Genomic DNA, 21162 nt, shown 5'->3' with positions numbered 1-21162 from the left:
ATTTGCTCACATTACCACAGGTGTGTTTTATCCTACAGAAATGTATTTTGAATATTGTGCTGCATTTATTGGGGGATCTGTTTGGATGAAGCAATTTACTGTGGATTTATAAGGTGTTGGGAATTAATACCACTCCTGACATGATTCCCTGCAGTGCACTGAATCCTCACCCAATGGACTGGTTAGGCTACACCCTGACTAAGGAAGGAGATTCCCAAGTACAGCACAAAGCTGCAGAGCTGCAGGACAGCACATGCAATATCAGCTCCAACACTTCATCAGCCAAGAATCCTCTAAAGATGATGATCCTCTGCAGCAAAGGCTTTCCATCACTTGCAAAGATTTAATTCTATCTGCAAAACCCTCTCCAACAAAAAATAGTTTCTCCAGTTCTCAGAAGTTAACAAGTTTTCCTGGCACAAGATATTTATCCATAAAGGTAAAAGCTGATTTCTGAGACATTAGAACAAGATCTTTAATTAATCCTTAACTCCTTACCAAATCTCAGGACAAACACAGCTCAAAAGCACTGTAAAAACCTGAAGTTATGATCTCAAACCAACACATTTCCTCTCCAGAAATACAGGAAGATGCAGTAGTTACAAACAGTCCATTTATTGGGTCTTCAACTACGTACACAATTGAAATCATAATTTTGGCACTACCCTATACAGTGGTTACATCTGTGTGCTGACACTCCTTCAGTACTGCCCCAGGAGCACTGCTGTGCTTGAGGTCTGGGATGAGCCACACAAAGGTCTCGGTGCTCCTGGGGGGGTTTTGCACAAGAAGATGGAACACACACCAGCTGATGAGTTATTTCCATGTACCTCACGTTCTGTGAATGGGTCACACCAGAATGTGGGATGTCAGCATTGAGAAATGGCCACACGTGCTGCAGTAAAATCTGAATGAGACAGTCATGAGATACAGGAAAAGCAAAACAAACCCTCTCAGACACAAAGAGATATTCTGTTAAAGAAAATAATTTAAAAAACTAAGAATGGCATTTGTTTTGATACAAAAGCCAGAACCACTACTGTATTAACATCTAAGTATGAATCTTTACAAATTAATCTCACAATGGTGTTATGTAAAAGGTTGCAAACTGTACAATGTTTTGTCAATGCAATGCCTCTACAATTTATACAGTCTTTTACAACTATGTAACACATATTAAACAGCTTGTTAAACAGCCAATCGATACCAGTCTCTTAACAAAGCTGCAGGCAAAAAAAAACACAAGAGCTTCCACAATCTTCAAAGGAGATATGCTTGCTCAATCTTTAGAATACACTGTTAAAAACTGCCTTTCCACACTGTGCATACATTTCATTCTGTGAATTCAACAACTAACAGTCCATCATTTCCTATCTGTGGGCTCTAATTACATGGAAACAACCATTTCCCCCTTAAAAATATGCAGAGAATCATAGATTTTTTTTATTCCACACGTGGTCAAGAGAGCCTGGAAGGCCTGGCCAGGCAGCAGGAGCTGCCCATGCTGCATCCTGCCACCCCTGCACTGCACAGAGCTCAGCTATTTACATTTGCACAAGGGAGAGAATACAAAAAGGCAATGCTGCCCTGAGGTGGACTGGATGTTTCTCAGATCCCAGTAGTGAAAAATAAAACTCTGAGGAAGGAAGGCTCCCGGGGTTGTGTATGGACTGGGGGAGGAGTTGCATCGGCAGGATTGGAGAGCTCCAAGGAGAAAATCCCAGTTTGTGGCACTCTCTGGCTCTGCACATCATTAATGCTGGGAACAGGGGGCACAGGAGGAGGGTGAGGGATGTGCACTGCAGGTCTCTGTGGGCAAGGGAGCAGCAACAAGACTGATGTGTGATGCAGGCCAAGGAGAAGGGTCGTGCCATGGACTCACAATCAGGCCCTGCAGGTGCAGTGCCTCAGGCTCCCCCGGCTGCTCCTCGGGGAGGAGAAATTCCTTTTGAAGAGAACCAAATCTCTATGTTTGGATTTGAAAGTGGTTTTGATTAGGCATCAGGATTTCCAGCACAAAGTTCTCTACATGATCAATTTCTTTTGAGTTTCCTTTATTTTGCAGAAAAATTCCTATATCCTCATTTTCCCCAGGAGAAACCTGAAAGGAAAGAAGACCAAGTTCACAATACAAGTATTGCCTCACACTCTTGTTAAAATAAAGCCTCTCTTGGAATACTGTCACAAAACATCACAATACAATAGAGATGGGAATCTTGTAGTGCAACAAAGAGAAACCCCAGGAATGGATTCACTCTTTGGGGACATGCCTGTGTGAAGAGCCCTGGCAGCAAAGCCAGAGTGTGGAAGAGGAAACCGAGTGGGAGCAGCCATTCCCCATCCTGAGATATAGGTGATAGCCTGGACTGGGTGGAGTAAAGTCCTCAGAGGCATCAGAAGTACAAAGCAGCACTTTAGGGACACTGCCAGGCATTTAAAAGGCAGCCAACTGGCAGAAAATGGAGAAAAGGAACATCAATATTCAAGATAAGAAGTGTAAGTGTCCTAGCAAAGCACAGGGATGGGCAACATTTAAGATATTTAACCCAAATAAATCTGACCAAAACCACTGGAGGAGGCAAGGGCCAGAAATTGGGCTGCAGCATTTTCCCTGTGGTTAAAGACTCCTAAGAGTGAAACTTATGGCAAAACCCACCTATGCATAATAGCAGGGTGAAACCAGGAGGTCAGTGAGCACCAGGAGCTGGTCATCTGTGAACTGCTGCTTGTGCTCCTGCCAGTTGTCGTGGTGGGTCCTCCGGAAATTGGACAGCGTTTTCTTCACAGTCATCTGCCAGCACAACAGGGATGGAGCTCTGTCAGCCAGGGAGCACAGCTCCACACCAAAACCAGCACTGGGCACCACAAACAACTGCTCAGCACCACCACCAAGGGCTGGAGCAGAGCCAGAGATCCCCAGAGACCCTGGGGAATTCAGCCTGGGATTTGAATTTTCACAGCTCTTTGGACCAGGGTCATGACTCCAACGTTCTTATAAAAAGGATTCCTGGACCTACAGTTTTGAGCTGGGAAACATTTAGGGATATTTATAAAATAAAAGCCAAGTGATTTTCCCCTGCTGCCTTTTCCTTGGCTGTTCCAGAAAACAAAGGAATTCTTCCTCTCACTCCTCTGGCTAAAAGAGTCAACAGAACTCAGGACAAAACAGAGTTAGAGGCAATGGTTTCTTTCAAAACTTATTTCTAGGGCAGCTCATAGCGCTTCATTTTAAAAATCCCAGACTGATGTTTTGGTTCTAGGTTGACATTTCCTAGAATGGCAAGCACAAAAGGGACATCTTTAATAGAAAAAACCCACTTCCTTCTTATAAATACAGTTCTTGCAGCTTTCCATTTGAAAGCTAGGACAGATCTACCACAAAAAATACTTAAAAGCAGGTCATGCTTTAAAACTGCTTGGAGTAATTTAGTAAAAAGCAGCAGAAATTCAATTTCTTAATAGGTTTCTATGCTTTTCTAGGAAAAGAGAACTCAGAATGAGTCACAGGTGCTCAGCTGTGTTCTGCAGAACAGAGAATTGCATTTTTACCTCGATAGGCTGGGGATCATTGAGGTGGGCACTGAGGTCCATGAGGAGCTGTGGCATCCAGGTGGGCACATCGTAGGGGCTGGAGAGGATGCAGGCACTGAGCCCCAGGACGCCAGCGTGGCGCTTCACCAGGTCTGCAACAACAGGGCATCAGCCCACACCAGCCAAAGGAAACAGCAACAAACCCCTCTGACTGCACTGCAGAGACTCCAGAGAAAGCCAGGGAGTTCTGCAGACAGGAACTTATGGAGCTCCAGACTGGTCCTGCTTCCTTACTCAGAATCCCAGATTCATTCTCGTAGCTTTAATTTTTTACACTGCAACTGCTGGACACTTCATAAACATTTCAAATGAGCTTCTCTCTCTCAAAGAAACTCATGAACAACATCTCTATGTTCCCTCTTTCTGCATTCAAAGTGTTTTCTCACATCTCAAAACTACTGGGCAATATGGAAAGCCAAACTTCTGGGTCAAATGACTGTGACTCATGTATTAAATGCCCAGGCAGAAGCCAAAGCTGCAAATCAGGGTGAACTAAGGGGGTTTTTGTTCTGGTTTATTTTTTGGTTGGTTGTTTGCTGGGGTTTTTTTAAGAATAAAAAATGCACACTGCTAACAAATAGAAGGTGAGGTGGGCAAGGAGTGAAACTATGTTGTGACTGCCAAGGAACTTTATTTATTGAGGAACTTGCTCTCCCTCATCATCTGTGAATGGAATATCCTCATTATCTCTGGAAACTGGGAAAACCTCTTTAATGTTAATTCTAAGAGTGTAAGAAATCAATTTAACACAGGAATACATAATAAAGAGATTTGCCTCTGCTGTGTATTCTTACCATGCATGTTGCAAATCAAATGCTACGGCAGTCTGTGTCACCCAGAACACTGATTTCTTTGCTGAGCTGCTTCCTTACCCCCTGAAGGAATGGTGTCCCCCATTGAGGCCAGGTCCCTCTTCCTTTTCTTGGGGAGCCTCATCTTGCAGAGCTGCTCGAAGTGAGTCTGCATGGGCCCATCCATGGAGAGGAAGTTGCACTGCAGGAGCCCGCTGAGCGTGGTGGCAGCCATCTCCCTCACCTGGGCACACAACACACCCTTCAGTTGTGCATTCCTGCCCCCTGGAGCACACCCCAACAACCAAGTGAGAAAAGGCTCAGCAAAAGCCTTTCAAGGATTATCCTGCTGTTAGTAGTTTATTAGATGGCTCTTTAATAAACGTGCTTTGCTGTAGTACAGAACTACTGTCAGGGAATTTGCCATAAAGTGACCTGCTGCTCAAGCAAATAATGTGATTTAACTCCACTGTCAACAGAGGAGCCTTAGAAAGTTTGAAAACAAATGTTGACCTAGACCAAATAACCAACCTGCTTCACAAAATTCCTAACAGACTCTGTATTGACATCAGTTTTAAAGTGAGCTTTATTCAAAAGCATTTAGTTTTTCCCTTGACAAAAGCAGAAGAGCTTTTCCAAGAAAAGGCAGGAGGAATGTTCCAGATACTCAGCTGATTCTGTTCTACCCACAGCACAATAATTCTTTGAAAGACAACAGATGCTGGATTAACAAGCAACAAAATGAACTTTGTGATCAACAACTCAGTTCTGTAATGCTCCAGCATGACAGACTTCCTTGTCTCAAGTACCAGTTCTCTGCACTACATGAATAAAAACAGAAATCCAGGCTGGAAAAATATTCTTCTTAAAGGTAACACAAAAACCCCAAAAGGTCAAGACTAAACATAGCTTTCATCTAATTGCCAAGCCATTCGAAATATAGATCTCCTTTGCCATTCCTTCTAAACCAGCCACAGCACCTTGTTAGTGAATTCCAAGTAGAGACAGCTCATCCTTGCTTTTAAAAACAAGTGACTAACCCATCAGTATTACTAATTTCTCTCATCTCCTCCAATCTCCCAAAGCCAGGAAGTTATAGATGTGTAAAATTGTAATTTAAATTGGGAGTCCCTCCAAAACTCACTCCCACTTTCCATAATCACATTCTGACCAAAGCCTCTCAACATTTACAAACTCACACAAACCAAATCAACTGGTTGAGATGCTGCCACCAGATTTTTTGATAGGTACATTCTGTCACAGGTAACTGCAAACAGAACATTTGTCTCTGTGGAGCACAAACACCTCCCAATGCTCTGAATGCAATGCAGCAGATTATAATAATAAATCACATCCTTGAACACTCTGTTCTGAGCCTCAAAAAGCCATAAGTACAGCTGCAAGAGCTGCAATAATTAAACAGAGGAAGTTCAAATAAGCTCTTGAGACTCTGGCCCATTCCATTTAAATTTCTACAAGGTACTGCTCCAATGTGATCTCCTTGGCTGATAGTGGAGGAGGAGGGATGAGGTGAGAGGCTGGCAGTGCTGTGAGTCCCTGAAGAGCTGAGCTATTAAATGAGACATGATGTGCTAATACAAGAGGCAGACACAAAGGAGCTTGGCTGGGAAGTGAGCGAGCTCCCAGGAGAGCTGGGCTCATTTACATCCCTACTCCCTGGATTACAAGCACTTTAATTTCTAAATTAATCACCCAGCTAGAAGGAACACTTTGCTGTGAGGAGCACCTGGAAGCAAAGCCTTTAAAATCACTCATGGAGCAGCTGATCACTCACCACCTCTGGCACTAAATTATTTATAAATGATCACACTCACCATGAAGTACAGAATATAAAACTAGAGCAATCTCCCCATCACCTATGGAGCTGGGTTTTTTTTTTTTGGTCACAGTCTACAGAAGTGCAACAATATCAGAACAAAATCACTCAACAGCACCAGTCAAATCCAACTGCAGAAGCTGCAAGGGGCTACTTACACAGAGAGAAAATACTCTCATTCCTGTAAAACTGCAGTGCAAGATGAAAAATGCTTATCAAATATGAGTGCTGTGCATATTAAAACAATCACCATCAGCTTTTTGTACCAAAATAAGCAAAAAATAAAAGTACCTTAAAATCTAAGAACCAAAACCTCGGTTCTATAGAGCAAAGACACCAAATCTTAGTCAAAGCTAATGATTCTCATCTTAAAAATCCAGCATCCAAAAACTACACAGGAATTACTCAGCAGGATACTGCATCTTGTCAGTTATTACCAAGAAAGAACAAGATTACTTTTCAGAGAAAAGTGAAAGCTTCCATGGCAACAGCATGATCCAGAGTGGTTCTGAACACAGGTAGGCTTTTTGGATTTGCACCTCTGAGGTGCAGAGGGATAATTTGGTACATTTAAAGTAACTGGATAAATTGCACTCAAGTGAATAAAAGGTATTTTTCAAAATGGTGTGAGATTATGAGGCAAGTGTTCTGACAAACAGCTTCTGTAGCATTGCAAGATGATGCAGAATCTTTCTTCTAGAAGGGAAAAAGCATCCAAAATTAGGATTTCATTGATATTGCCAACTGCACAAACACCAGGGAGAATGATGGTGCAGGGGAAATTGGCCAGGCAGGAGATTAACAAAATTCTTCACTTTGCTTAAACATTCCTTAAATTCACATCACTTAATGCAAGCCCCTGAGTTCTAGGTAGTTCTTGATGTAAATATAGAGTATTTTTGTCATTGATATGATATGATTAGATGTGAGGCAGACCTACAGAGTAATAAATAGTGGTTTTACACACTTTCAGACAGGAAGGGATCCAACCTTGGATGCTCAATTTTCTACCAACACACACTTATAGTGGAATTAATGATATCCTTATTTCATGTACTGAAACCAAACTCTAAGAAATGCACCTGTGAAAAACCAGAAGCCTATAAAGCTCATTTTCCAAGCAGAAAGAATGCTGAGCAAGGAAATACCTCCTGAATTAATTTACATGCCAGCTTTTCCATAAAACCTGACAAAGGCAGGAAACAATGTGTGAAAGCAGTGCAGAGAGGGGACCACTTGCCTCAAGCTGCTCATCTTCCAGGAGTTTTATCACCAGCCACCTGATGTCATTGACTGCCTCACTGTTGTTGAGGAAGATGAAGAGATTGTAGAACACCATGGTCTGGAGGTAGGTTAAGATGGTGTAGCGAGCGTGCCAAGAATTGCTTCTTGCTGTCTGCAGGGAATAAACCAGGGTGAGAAGGAAAAAATGTCAAAGAAAGATGCAAAGTGAACAATAGTTAAGGAAAAAGCTTCTGGGGGCAGTTGTAAAGAACTTCCATTATTCAGGTAATTTTGTTTCAAACACCTTTTATCTCCAAAGGAGGCAGTTATTATTTAGGTAATAATTTTCACAGGCTTTACTTTCAAAGCAGATTGTTAAACCCTAAAACAAAAATCAGATGCAAGGGCAGTTCTTTAGCTGAAGACTCATTCTGAAACTGGATTTTTAATTGTTATGCTCATGAGGAGACTTAAAGTGATCCACTACTGAACCAAATGTTAGTATATCAAAGTACTGTTCAATTTGTTGTCAAAAGTAAGTGGCTTAAATGTTAAACAAGATACACTAAGTGTTTTAAAACACTTTAAAGGTTTTCAGATCTAAATCAGTATTTGATTTGCTTTGAATCATAAATTTTGTATACAGTTAAATAAAAAGCATAAGATGCACAATCTGAAGAAGCTTTAAGCAGTTTAGGCCACACTCACTTGTTTTAGCACCTGAAGTACCAAAGGCACTTGCTGAGGATACAGCAAACCCTGAGACATCAAGGACAAACACATCTTAGCATCTCTTTTGAGCTCATCATAGCTGTTGTCATTCTCCACGGGTGCAATCTAAATAAGAGCAGGGGGGAACAAAACCCTGTTAGTAAATAGGCACTGGTGACAGCAAAATCCTCAAAACAAGGGTCATCTCAGTAAAGAACAGCTGTTTAGGAAAAATATATTCAATATAATGCTGAAAGATTAGAAAAACAATCAATATGACTTTCAATATTCTCAGTAAATCATCAAGATAGCCTGGTGAGATTTTGGATCCCCACAGCCATTATTTTGGTATCACACCAAAATAATTTCATATTTTAGCTTTACCAAAGTCACTTTCACTTCAATATACCTTTATTTTATGGTCACACAGATTACTGCTGGGTAATTTATTGATCTTTGGGCACACAAAGATGGATTATTTCAGAGAGGTAAGACTGCATGACACAGATTCAAAGAACACAAGCAGCAGAGGAACAACAGGAGCTGCTTAGAAAGAATTGTGTACTCAGGAAACACAGGAAAATTAACTCAAGGTTCCTGAGAGAATCATGGAATGGTCAGGGTTGGAAGGGACCTGAAAGGTGATCCATGGGAACACCTGGGCTGTTCAATGCCACATGTAACCTGGCCTTGAAATACTATAAATATATATAAATCAAATCAGTTTATTTATACAATCCTTCTTTCAACCAAACATAACTAATAAAGAAGAAATGAGAAGATCTACCTTGAAAAACAAAGGTAGCAGCTGGAGTTGCTCCGTGACAGCTGTAGAGAAAGATCGTCCTGCACTCGCCATCAACCACTTCAGAACTGTTTGAATAAAGAGAAACAGCCACTGATCAAGAAGAGAAATACCAACAATTCTGCTCCACAATTAGCAGTCATGTGCTACAATACTCCCCATTCCCTGAGCTCCTGAACTCACTTGTTTTCAAGAGTTTAATGCCCTGAGTTCGCTCGTCTTGTTCGCCGACTCCGTTCTCTTCCATGACGTGATTCTGGATTTCTTCATCTGCTTCCATGAGGGGTTTGAGGTTTTCAAGTATCCGGGTAGTAAATTCGTGGACACGAGGAGATTTAGTTGCAGCAGTGTTTGGCAAGGAAACATCTATCATGAATATGTAGGTCAACACACTGAAAAAACAGACAAAGCCAGCAGGGACACACAGTGAGCACGACTCTTGTCCAGAGAACAGTGACCTGTGAACTCCAAATGATCCAAGATCAATTGGGTGACCTCTGAGTGTTAATACTTAGAGAAAATTTCCTCTCATCTTCAATTCAAAGCTATTTAAAACCAAATGTCTCTTGTAAGAGCTTTAGAGATGTCAGACATAAATATAAACCAGAAATTGGTGTGGCCCTGGCAGAGATTGCCCAGAGAAGCTGTGGCTGCCCCAGGATCCCTGGGAGTGCCCAAGGCCAGGCTGGATGGGGATTGGAGCACCCTGTAATAGTGGAAAGTGTTCCTCCCCATGGCAGGGAGTGGGACTGGGTGGGCTTTAAGGTCCCTCCCAATCCAAAACATTCTGTGAACAAACAAATTAAAAAATGAACATTCTACGAAAAGACAAATACAGAGAAGTCATCTGGAATTTCTGAAGCAAATCTCTTAATTACTCACCTGATTTTTGTTACAAGCATTACTGCTTTTCAGGTTCATTATTTAGCTCCCTAACTAGCCAAAGGAAGAGTAAAACCCAACAAGAACTGCAGCAGACAACACTGACCTTCCTATTCTCTCTCGGACGTTCTTGTAGACCTGGGTGAGTTTGGGCTCCAGGTACTTGAGCAGCCTGTGCAGCAGCTCTGGCACTCTCCACTCCTGCTGGGCAAGGCCCCCTTGCAGCACATAAAGCCGGCTGGGAATCACAACAGCTCATTTTTAATCACACAGAACACTCCTCCTTCCCCTCCAGACTGTGTTTGGGAATGTGCACAAGTGTGCCAGTGCATCACAGCACCCTTCAGTGAGCAAAGATGGGTAAAAACTGCCCAGTCAAACCACAGCACTGCTGCTCTGCCAGCCCCAAACCTTCCCCAACTGAGTTAGATTTAAAAATTATCATGAAGAACCTGCCATTATGTGGGGAAAATAAATTGAAAGCCTTTGTTCTTTGTTCCCATCCCCTACAGGGCAGCTGGCACAGCATCCTCTCAATGCAGCTTACCCAGGCTGGATTTCCTACTCCATTCAACCACAAGAAAAGAGTTCAAATTAATTTTACCAGGCATCTACAAATGATCCTCCTTCACCACTCAATGGAGATTCCAACAGCAACTCAAATAACCAGTGCAGTTTCCTAGGATCTCTGCTCTCCTGGAAAAGAATAGGCAGCAGAAATGTAAGTAAATGAGGGGGGTTTAAAATGTAAATAATGTATAAAATAAGGTATAAACAAGGAAAGTTTTGACAGACATTTTCTTCTGCATCCCTTGGGTTTATTTATTAAATCAGGGCAACATTCAGTATGTTTTCACAATGAACCTCAAGAGAAGAATAAGCCAATAAAACTATACACAGTTTTAATGAATAGGTAAATTCTATCAGAATAAAAGGAATTTTAGCTTCATTTTTGAGATATCTGCATAATCCTGCCTAAATTTTGCTAATGAGGGTTCTGGCTGCCAAACCACACCAAGTTCTGCTGAGTGATGTGAGAGATTTATTGACCCAAGATATCTGTGACCTGTCACTGACCCTGCTGTCCACCACAGCTCCCAGTTCACTGCAGGAATTTAATCCACAGTGGATGCAGCTTTATGAGACAAAAAATACAATACTCACACAGGAAGTGGCAATGCAGGTGCCCCAGTCATTGTATGTTTCCACTGTGATGTTGGACAAAGCTGTTCGAAGCAATGGACACAGCAGCTTCCAAAGCTTTTCCACCTGCACAAAAAAACCACAAGAGACATGATTTTGCTATTTAAGGATCTCAAACTCAGTCTTCTTTATTTCTGTACTGATTCTCCAAAAGGTAAAAGGATTATTTTTGGCATAGACAGCTAGGCCTGAATTAAATCAATATTTAGCAGTCCAAGGTGAACATAAGCACTTATTCTTCCTATTAGGAATTACAAATTTTTGCCAACCCCTTAACAGCAAACTGTTCCTAATTTTAACACTGGAGCATTTTCCTAACACCTGGCAAGAACAGGCACTAAACCGAGCAATGAAATGTGCTTCATGTTTGGCAATCAAGACTTCAACTTTTAATTGGGTTAATAATTCAGAATTATTCCAACTTCCAAGAATGACTCAAAAATATAGCTCCAGCACCTTCTCAAAGGTCCAGTGTTTAGAACCTCTTATGAGACCAGCTATGATTTCAGCCAGACATCTCTGGGTGCTTTCATGGGAGTCTGCAACCAGCTGCTCCAAGTGGGGCTGAAGAACTGGCAGAAAGGCATCATCAAAGTTTCTGAAAAGGCCCTGGAAAACAAGAGGGGAAAGGGTCTTCAGCAACTATCTAAACCACTGTCTTCTCAAGAGCACCATAAAATTGTGAAACACTGGAGTTTGTGCAGAAAGTGAAATTACTTGGCTTTTTTTCAGAGCATTATACACCAGTGTCCTTCAGACTATTACAACCCTCTAAATATGTTTCCCTAAGTAGTTAATCAGAAGAGAGGATTAATAGAATTACCCAGAGCAGCTTTAAAAATCAACATTCTGCAACAGTATGAGCCCAGCAGTCTGTGGCTTGTGCATGCCCTGGGAATTGCCTACAAAATGAGAGCAATTGAGTGACTGAACTCTCCTTACCTTGAAGAGGCAAAATCTGCGAGGATTAAATTTGTCCTTTCCCTTTCTGTCTTCTAAAGACAAAAATTTTATTAACTGCTCAACAAACTTGGGATCAGAAAAGTGATCATATATAATTTGTTCTGCCTGTAACAGAAGAAGAAAAAATAAAGGATTAGCTTTGAGGTGTTTGCTTGTCACAGTGAGATCCCAACCTTCACAGGTCCCATGTTTCATTTGCATTCTCAAGGAAAGAAATAACTTGGTTACCCATTTCCCCCTTCATTTTATAGGGAGTTATCACAACCCCCAAAAATCAGTTCTTCCCATTGTCATTAATATCAGCTCAATGCTGATCATGACTTTAAAGGGAACAAGAAATTGCTCTTTAATATCATTATTCCATGATCCCTGATAGAAAAGCAGCAATACATTAAAATAATAACTCCTGATATGCTGACACAGTAAGAAGTAGAAAAATACAATTTAAAGCATTTTGTGGGGATCTCCACAAATAATCTGTGGACAATATTAAGAGAAGAAAGGAAAAGTACTATTAAAAAAAACCCCAAACTTGCAACTCTTACCTCTGTCAGCTCATCTCTCCTTCGCCCAAGTTTTGGTTGCTGCTCAACTGGAGCATAAACTGTCATAGTTCTGAATATTAAAACAAAAAAAAAGTAATAAGAAATTAAAAAATAAACAAAAATCCACTAGCACACGTTGTTGCTTTCTATGGTATCATTTTGTATGTTCTCAATATTAACTAGAACTTATCCTCAACTCCAAAAGATTGAAAGTTAAGAAGAAAATTTACAGCAGAATGAAGTTTGTTATTAAAGGTTTTGCTACTCAAGCAATCCAGAATTCTTAGGGATAGCATACTCTACATAGATCTAATTTCCAATATGAATATTTCGTTTCAACAGCAGCAGTTAAACAGCCACGTGGAATTTGTACCTATAGTCCATACAGAGAGAAATTAATAGAAAAGAAGTAATAAACAAAAAGCCCCAACACAACCAACACAAAACCACCCAGAAATAGTAAAATAAGCAAGGAGCACAAAGGAAAAAAAAAAAAAACCAAACAACCAAAAACAGGGCATTTTTTGTGGTTGAATCTAATTAAACACATATATATAAGAAAAATTAAAATCCAGAATAAAAAGATTTTATTTCCCACAGAATTTTTCCTGCTGGCTCTCCCAACTCCCCCTCAGCTATTGCTACTCACTGGGGCCAGGTGTAGTATCCCCAGTGTGTTTTCTCCACAAAACAGCAGGATTCCCAGGCTTCCTTGGTCTTTGGTAGGCTCTGGCTGTTGTAGTGCAGCCACTGGTTGTCAGCTCTGTCACCAGCCTGGATGCTCAAAGGCTTCGGGCTCCCACCTGATCCAAGAGGAAAATCAAAATCAGCATGTAGAAAAGTGATAAAAATACATAAAGATTAAAAAGGAGACATACAAATTGTTCTCACAAATTACAAGGTTTTCAGAGAGGAAATAGGCCCCAAGAGCAAAAAAACCCCAACTGAAAAATTACCAGTTATATTATTTCTATATCATACTGTATTACTTCTGTATCATATTTATCTATTTGCTTAGAACATTAACAACCAGGGAGAAAAGAAAAGCTCATGATTCTACATTTAATTTAATCAGATTTTTAAAAAACATTTTTGGATAAATGTAAGATAAGTCTTATATTAAATAAAACCTACTTATTTCATATGGGCAGATGGGCACTTTCTTGTGTGCTCTCTTCAGCTGCTTAAGAATTCCAGCCACAGCTGAGATGGCCACCTAAAGAAAAGTAAAAAATTCATGTATTCATTCCATACATGTCCCTCAGAAGGATGTAGCTCATCATCCTTAAAAACTGGAGTGAACCAATAAAGGAAACAATCCTGGTTATTTCAGGGGATACAGGACATTAATTACTTTAGAGGCCAGAAAACCCCCACTAATAATTTTCTTTTCATTTGAATTTAATATCTGAATTTAATGTTTGAATTAAATTTTAATTTATTACTCTTTTAATAATTTCTTGGGGGGAAATCAGGTTTGTTTTGAGCCTCACTGAGGCAGCAACAGAACAAGAGAAACACATCAATGGCTCCCTTCAAATAACAAACTGCAGGTGGGAAAAGCAGCCATCTGCAGAAGAATTTCTGCAGAAGAGCTCTGCAATAAATCAGGACTCAGCCCATCCCACATGTTCACAGTTTACAGATTTACACATGGCACTCAAGATTGCCATTTCTTGGGCTGGCAATTTTGTACACGTGCGTGCCTGGAAGGGGAAGGAGGGAGCTCCACCTCTGGTTTTGTTCTTTATCCCAGCAGAACCCCAGCAGCAACTGATGTAAAGCCCCAAGAGCAGCAGGGAGCTCCACCTCTGGTTTTGTTCTTTATCCCAGCAGAACCCCAGCAGCAGCTGATGTAAAGCCCCAGGAGCAGCAGGGAGCTCCACCTCTGGTTTTGTTCTTTATCCCAGCAGAACCCCAGCAGCAGCTGATGTAAAGCCCCAGGAGCAGCAGGGAGCTCCACCTCTGGTTTTGTTCTTTATCCCAGCAGAACCCCAGCAGTAGCTGATGTAAAGCCCCAAGAGCAGCAGAGCCAGAGGAAATCCTTCTCCTGGGCTCACCTTCCGAACCACAATCGCGTCGTGGTTGAGACACTGCACAAAGAATTTTATGGCACGGGCAGGCAGGACTCTGTCATCCCTCAGCAGCAGGGACAGGAAGCCAATGCTGATGTGCTCAAACTTCCAGGGCCTGGAAAAACCCCAAATATTCAAAATAGTGTGTAAATACCAAAGTGTATGCATTGGTTTTACTCAGAAATTATTACATGTGTTAGGGTTATGTAAATATATAAATTAATGGCACTGCTGTAATCAACGAGTTTAACTTATTTTGGGAAACCTACAGTGTGCTGGGAACACACAGGTGTAAAAATATAAAATACCTGTAGGTATAGATTCTCAAAAACCTTTTTGTAACACAAATATTATGGGAACAATTAGAATCTATTCTGACGTCAGTGCTACAGACAGAATCAGAACTTTTTTAATTTAAAAAAATATTAAAAATGTCACTAACAGGACAGACTAATAAAGGAAAAAGTTTAAAGTCCAAGATGTGATGATGTCTTATATTAATAAATCAAACTCCCAGTGTAAATAAATCCAAGACCATGGTAGCTGTCCTCCTGGATATTGATCCATGCAACCATCTCCAATCTACCCCAATAAAAGCTTTCATGCACAAAAAAGGGAGACTTACAGATTTCTCTGTTCCACACAGTCCAGAAGCATGTTGACCAAATTTTCATAGTTCCTGACAAAAGCAAAGGGAGTTATCAACCACATGGTACTGAGAGATCCATTAAAAAACAGAGAAGTTCCTCAGCAAAAGGTGTGTGAAGGTGAAAAGGAAGAGGCAAAGAGCAAATAGAAGTGCAGAGTGAAGATGCAGCCCAACAGTCCTTGGACATTCAGGTTTTTCAGTTCAGCCACTTTGGCTGATGATATTTCATGTGCAGCTCAAGGAAGCAGAACTCACCTCAGAGCCTCAGCGTTCTTCTCCTTCTGTCGCTGAATTCCCAGCTGGATTTCCTCTGATCCCAGAGCTGGGAACTCTGAGCCTGGCTCTCCTGACTTCTGCAGCAGCACAGCCACCTCCATGCATTTCTCTGGAACCTGTTGATGGACAGTGCAAAGATCTGGGACTCGAACTTGCAAGTTTTAACACCCCTGCTTTGCAATCAGCAGAGCACAGGATTTCCTTGCCCACACAGACAAGCCTGAACAGCAAGGAATTGGTCACTCACTGCAAAATCCAGCCCAATGGTTTCATACTGCCGATGGATTTTCTCTGCTAGGTCATCAAAGAGCCTGACTATGGATGGTTTTTCCAAGGACATGGCTTTGCTAAGCCCAGAAGAGACAATTGCTGGCCAGGTCTGTGCTATGCAGTCCCAGTCGTGCAGATTGGCCAAGCACACCCCGCTGTGATTCCCAAGGAGACAATATAAGGCACCCTGTGGGATGGAAGCAGCAGTTTGGGAAGGTTAAAGCTCAGCTCACTCATGATACCAACATGCACATGCACCCACACAGAATACAAACTCACTGCAGCTACCAAATCACTAAAATGTCCATAAACATTCAGCCTTGCTGTCAAATTACTGAAGATTTTGCACTCTTCATTTAATGAGATTGGAAGCCCTGCCAATTAATTTATCCACAGATTGGCTGCCTGATTTCTCAATTATGTTAGAGGAGATGATTCACAACTGCTTCACCTTGACTACAGCTTCTCAATTTCCATTCCATAACTTAAAAATAGGTGCTAACTCACATTTTGCTAATACCTGAGCACACAAGAAACATATTTAAACACAGTATTTCTCTTGAAAATAGATATAATGCAAATAATTCCTTCCACCAGTCATGCCTATTAGCCATGAAAATATCAGTCATGCTGGTAAACAAACAAATCCCACTTTGCCCATTAAAAATTCTCATAAAAACACTTTCAGGAGACAGCCACAAAACCAAGTTAATGAGGCAGTACTTTAAATTGCTTCTGAGTGACATCTTGTCGGTCAGGCCGCAGGAATTCCAGAACTAAGGGAATGATGTCTCTGCAACAGAAATTGTAGGTTCCCAGAGCTGTGAAAAATGCTTGCTGAGCTTTACTTCTGACCTGAAACAAAAAATTTACCAGATAAAAGTAACATCCTCATCCACTTCGGTTATTTCTGCTTAAAGTCTATCATGTGTTTGTGCAGAGAAATAAAATTATTTGTGGAAGTTTGTAAACACCCCACCTTGTTTATAAAAATCTTCTTATTGTTTCTGGCATTTACATGAGAACAGCTACAAAGTTACAGAAGATTCTTTATGAGGTGTTTTTAAGATTATTTGAAAAGCAAACAGCCAGAACAACAGATTCAGGATGCAGAATTGCTTAAAGAGACCAGTAAAACACTTCATAAATCTCAGTTTAAAAATATTTTATTTAAAAAACCAAAATGCCCCATAAATCTCTCCTCACCTGCCCATAAGAACTCGTGGACAAACACAGAAGATCCCTGATCATCTCCTGGTGGGAAGTTTTGTATTCACAGCCTTCCATTGTCAGAGTTCTCAGCTGAATTCATGGGGAGCACAAAGAAAGGACAGATTGTTTTTACTTTTCACACATCCAAAAACACCAGTGCAGGAATATTGTTATGATGACATTTAACTAACTATGCAAATCAGCTTTTCAAGCAAATTAGTGAGGATTGAAGGGGAACAATTACCTCATGCTGCAGCATAACCCTGTCGATCAGCAAGGCTCTGATGTGCTGTTTCTTTCCTTGAAGCTGTAAAAAAAGGAACCCTTTGGTTTAGATTTCAGTATCAGATCTGCAATTCAAGAACCAAAGCTGCACAAAGCCAAGTCACTGACCCTGTTCTCCATGGATTTTTTCACTAGATTGAAGCTTTTCCACCGTGAGTCAAACTCATGCTTGTGAGACCCTTGGAATTGCAAAACATCACTGATAATCTGTGGAAAGAAAGAGAGGGTGAGACTGACTGCTCTGCAAAAGAAGTCAACTTGCTTTAAGTTTTACAAATGTAAAGCATACCTTTATTATTAGAAACAAAGACTTGGTGTCATCTTCTGAATTATCAAGAATGTAACCTGCAATTGGGAGAAATTAAATGTATAATCAGACAGGAAAAGAGCTTTATAAATGAGTGATAATTTTGTTTCTGCAAAGCTTAACTTTAAGAATTATAGGCAAAGTAAAGAGTACAATGTATAAAATCACCCTGAAGTATGACACAGCTGGTTTTAGTAACAGGAGTGATCAAACTTACGTAGCAATTTCCTTGTAACCCTTGCAATAGTTTCTCTGTAATTCTCCCTGGATAAATCTAAAAGAAAACAAAACATGTTATGATAATCATACAACAGCATAAAAAGCAATTTACTGTGGAAAGTCAGAGCAGACTATTCAGAACTGGCAGCATGAACTGTTATAAAAATAACCATTTGTTGTATCTAAGGACATGGCTCTCATCAGTATCACCTCAGCTGTTTGGGTTTTATAGGTACACAACCTTCTTTATGTGCCTTGACAGCTGGTTTATTTCTAATTCAGGCAGCTCATTTAGCACATGGGAACTGAGGAACACACAGAGTTCCCATCCCCAGGCAAATTGCTGCAGCAGATCTTTGTATCACTGCTGAAAATAAAACTGTGTGTACAAAGAACTCTGCTGTTAGTCATAAAAACCCATTTCTGTGAAGAGAAGAAGCAAAATTATGGCCTCCAAAAGAACCCATTGTTTTTACAAAAATAAACTCAATTAAAAAAAAAAAAAAAAAGAAAACACACAGACAGGGATCTACTCACCATATTCAACACCAGTGTACAGCTTTGTCTCCTCCAAAGACACCAGACTTGGGACCCTGCATGAAAACAGAGTATTACTAAACATCACAGAGAAAATGAAGTGTGTGTATTTCACTGGTGTTTCATTCATTTTAACAAGTTAAATTTCATGCCAGTAGCACAAAGACTTCTGAATTTAGTAATAACATGTCTTAGTTCTCACATTTATAAATTAACCATCACTTTGAGTCAGACTTTGTCAGAGGCAGGTGTCCATAAGGACACCTTGAAGCCAGAATTTTGATTTCCCAGTTAACAGAACCTCATCAGTGCCATTAAACAGGCAGGAATTTGGTCTCTGTGAACACACATTGAAACCCACAGAGTTCTCTGCGGTAGGGAAGGACAGGAGGTTTGAGTCCTTTCCTGACAAGTGGATTTTCTGTATCTTGGTGTTTGCCAGGAGTGTTCCCTAAAAGCAAACTTCCAGCAGCAGTTGTGGGACAACAGCAGCAAGAAAGCACTGAAACCCAGCATGAAGGAACATAATCTCTGAGGAGGTTTGGGACACAAAAGAAATGTTACTTACAGATGAGCCACCCTTTCTCCTTTGAGAGGAGGCAGAATGTTCCCAGAGCCAATCAGGCAGTTGTGCACTATTGCAAGACACTGCTGCACATCATCTCTTAAACAAGGAGGAAAATCTGGTTACTTAGCTGTTAATTGCTTGGAAGTACACAAATGACAAACCACATCTTTTTTTGTGAGTCTTATGAAAGTTTTTTCTTTAGTTACATCAGTTCTAAACACAGGAGGAAGCACTGCAGAAACCAAGCTAGGTTTTATTTCAGACAACCTAATTGGTTTACAAACACCAATATTTAACTTCATTTTCTGGGAAGTTGAGAGATTTTATACTTTAAAACTGTGCAGGCAAGATAATGTGAAAATTGCTTTGAAGATTTTTATCTAAATCTCAGGTAACACCTATGAAATAACTCCTCACCCCAAGGCCAAGACAATTCCTCCCTCCATAGAGTGGATGAGGAAACACTTTAGGAGTGAATATTTTACAGTCTCTAGATAAAATAAAATGCAAAATGTGAACAACTTCTTTCCTGTGTTACTTTAAGGAAATCTTGATGCCATCTCATCTGGATGAGGAGCTTTGGAAATCTTAAAATAACACTGAAGTGCAACATTATAGTATTTCCCTGTCAGTTTTTGTACTGCCTGTGTGACTGGCAGTAACTGCATGGAATGGATCCATTCTTCTCCATCCTACCTGGACATTTCCAGCTCTCCACATGCATATTGCTCCAGCCTGGTGAGCTCAGGCTGCAGGAATGTATCCAGCAAATAAAAAGCAAAATTTATTTCCTCAGATGAAGGAACGTGCCACTGGATGTCCAAGTTCCACAGGTCACCTGGTTTACCCCAGTCCTGCAGCAAATAAAGATGTTTCTTATTAATAAAGATATTTGAATTAAAAAAAAAACCCAGTACTTATTATTATTTTAAAATCCCCAAACACATGTTAACTAACTACTGCTGCAAAACAAAGTAGTTATCCTGACAATTCCAGGAAAAACACCAACACCATAAAATCAAACAGAAATCCCAATCCTATACATGTCTGCACATACCTAGAAAATAACATATATCTGAAAGAATTAAACAAAAAAAGACTGCATTGGTCTCATTGAAATATAACTTAATTACTCCTGGATATAAATTCAGACATATTCTTAAGTACAATTCAGACTTTTCATAGTCCCATAGAGAAAAGCAAAGTCATTGTGAATATTTTCAATTTCAGAGGAGGAATTTAAGATAATTGTGTAATTGTTGTTGTTTTTGGGGGGGTTGGTTGATTTGTTTGCTTTGTTGGGGATTTTTGGTGTTTGGCATTTTTTTGGATATTTTTGTTCATTTTTGAACAATTAACTGGCCCAAATGGTGCCCCACCAGTTACAAAACTGGACTAGCTTTCAGGAACAAGAGATTTATCTCCAAATGGGAATTATGTAAAAACACTTTCCAGCAAAATGCAGCTGGATATTGAAACAGCCCAGATGAAAATTGCTGCCTTTAAACTGGAATATTGATGAATTGACCTCTAAGTCCTAACAGCAGAGCAGCACATGACTTCTGATAGTTTCAATAGCTTTTAATATTGCCACTTCTGCTTTCATTTTATCTCAAGCTCACGGTAGAACCATTATCTGTCATTCTGCTGACCTGTAAAACACCACATCTCCTTGCTGTGTACTAACTTACTGTAGTCATGCAATCATGGTAAAAAACACACATCACAAACCACTAGTAAATCATATAGAACTACTCAAAACTACAAAACTACTCAAACAACAGTCAGCATTCATTTTTTTGCTATCAATATACTTTAAATTAACTGTCATTTGCTCTATATTTCAAAGCCCAAAGCATCACTTTCCATTGCTGCTACCACCATCCAGAAATCTCCAAATAAAACCATCGAGCGTACGACTGTTTTTTTTAAAAAGAAAAAAAAAACAACAAAAAAAGTCAAATCCTCTAATCCTAAATAAATGAAAATCCTTGCCTTGATAGGAAAGTATTCAGAAAGAGGCTTGTCAAAGCCACCTGGCACACTGCAGTACTCTGTGGGGTAGATAAGTGTAGCAGAACGAAGAAGATGGTGCAGTAGGTTACAAGACAGAATGTAACCCTGCTTACAGGTTAAGTGTAGGGTGCGCTGCAGTATCTTCCCAAACTGCTCCCTGTACAGTAGCAGCTTCTTGCCATCCACTCGAGTGATC

At 40.4% G+C, this 21162-nt stretch overlaps 1 protein-coding gene across 2 annotated transcripts in view; it reads right to left on the bottom strand.

Annotated features, from left to right (window-relative positions):
- Positions 1-599: 599 nt before the first annotated feature.
- PSME4 (proteasome activator subunit 4) overlaps positions 600-21162 on the bottom strand; it is a 43007-nt gene continuing 22444 nt past the window's right edge. For both annotated transcript variants that reach the window (XM_079323886.1, XM_079323887.1), the window contains 30 exons: positions 20946-21161; positions 19647-19804; positions 18951-19046; positions 18383-18438; positions 17844-17900; positions 17609-17664; positions 17428-17526; positions 17279-17341; positions 17029-17124; positions 16546-16677; positions 15800-16009; positions 15532-15668; positions 15253-15306; positions 14613-14742; positions 13687-13768; positions 13202-13355; positions 12553-12622; positions 11987-12112; positions 11501-11653; positions 11006-11110; positions 10446-10537; positions 9948-10079; positions 9143-9351; positions 8942-9027; positions 8152-8280; positions 7460-7615; positions 4464-4626; positions 3550-3683; positions 2657-2791; positions 600-2101 (listed from right to left, as the gene is read on the bottom strand). In XM_079323886.1, the coding sequence (XP_079180012.1) occupies positions 2657-2791; positions 3550-3683; positions 4464-4626; positions 7460-7615; positions 8152-8280; positions 8942-9027; positions 9143-9351; positions 9948-10079; positions 10446-10537; positions 11006-11110; positions 11501-11653; positions 11987-12112; positions 12553-12622; positions 13202-13355; positions 13687-13768; positions 14613-14742; positions 15253-15306; positions 15532-15668; positions 15800-16009; positions 16546-16677; positions 17029-17124; positions 17279-17341; positions 17428-17526; positions 17609-17664; positions 17844-17900; positions 18383-18438; positions 18951-19046; positions 19647-19804; positions 20946-21161 (3486 nt within the window). In that variant the 3' untranslated portion in view covers positions 600-2101. The remainder of the gene's footprint in view (positions 2102-2656; positions 2792-3549; positions 3684-4463; positions 4627-7459; positions 7616-8151; positions 8281-8941; positions 9028-9142; positions 9352-9947; positions 10080-10445; positions 10538-11005; positions 11111-11500; positions 11654-11986; positions 12113-12552; positions 12623-13201; positions 13356-13686; positions 13769-14612; positions 14743-15252; positions 15307-15531; positions 15669-15799; positions 16010-16545; positions 16678-17028; positions 17125-17278; positions 17342-17427; positions 17527-17608; positions 17665-17843; positions 17901-18382; positions 18439-18950; positions 19047-19646; positions 19805-20945; position 21162) is intronic.

Source organism: Erithacus rubecula (assembly GCF_903797595.1).
Source record: "Erithacus rubecula genome assembly, chromosome: 2".
Taxonomy (NCBI): Eukaryota; Metazoa; Chordata; class Aves; order Passeriformes; family Muscicapidae; genus Erithacus; species Erithacus rubecula.
Note: the sequence above shows the minus strand (reverse complement) of the source record. Positions and strands in the feature narration are given on the sequence as shown.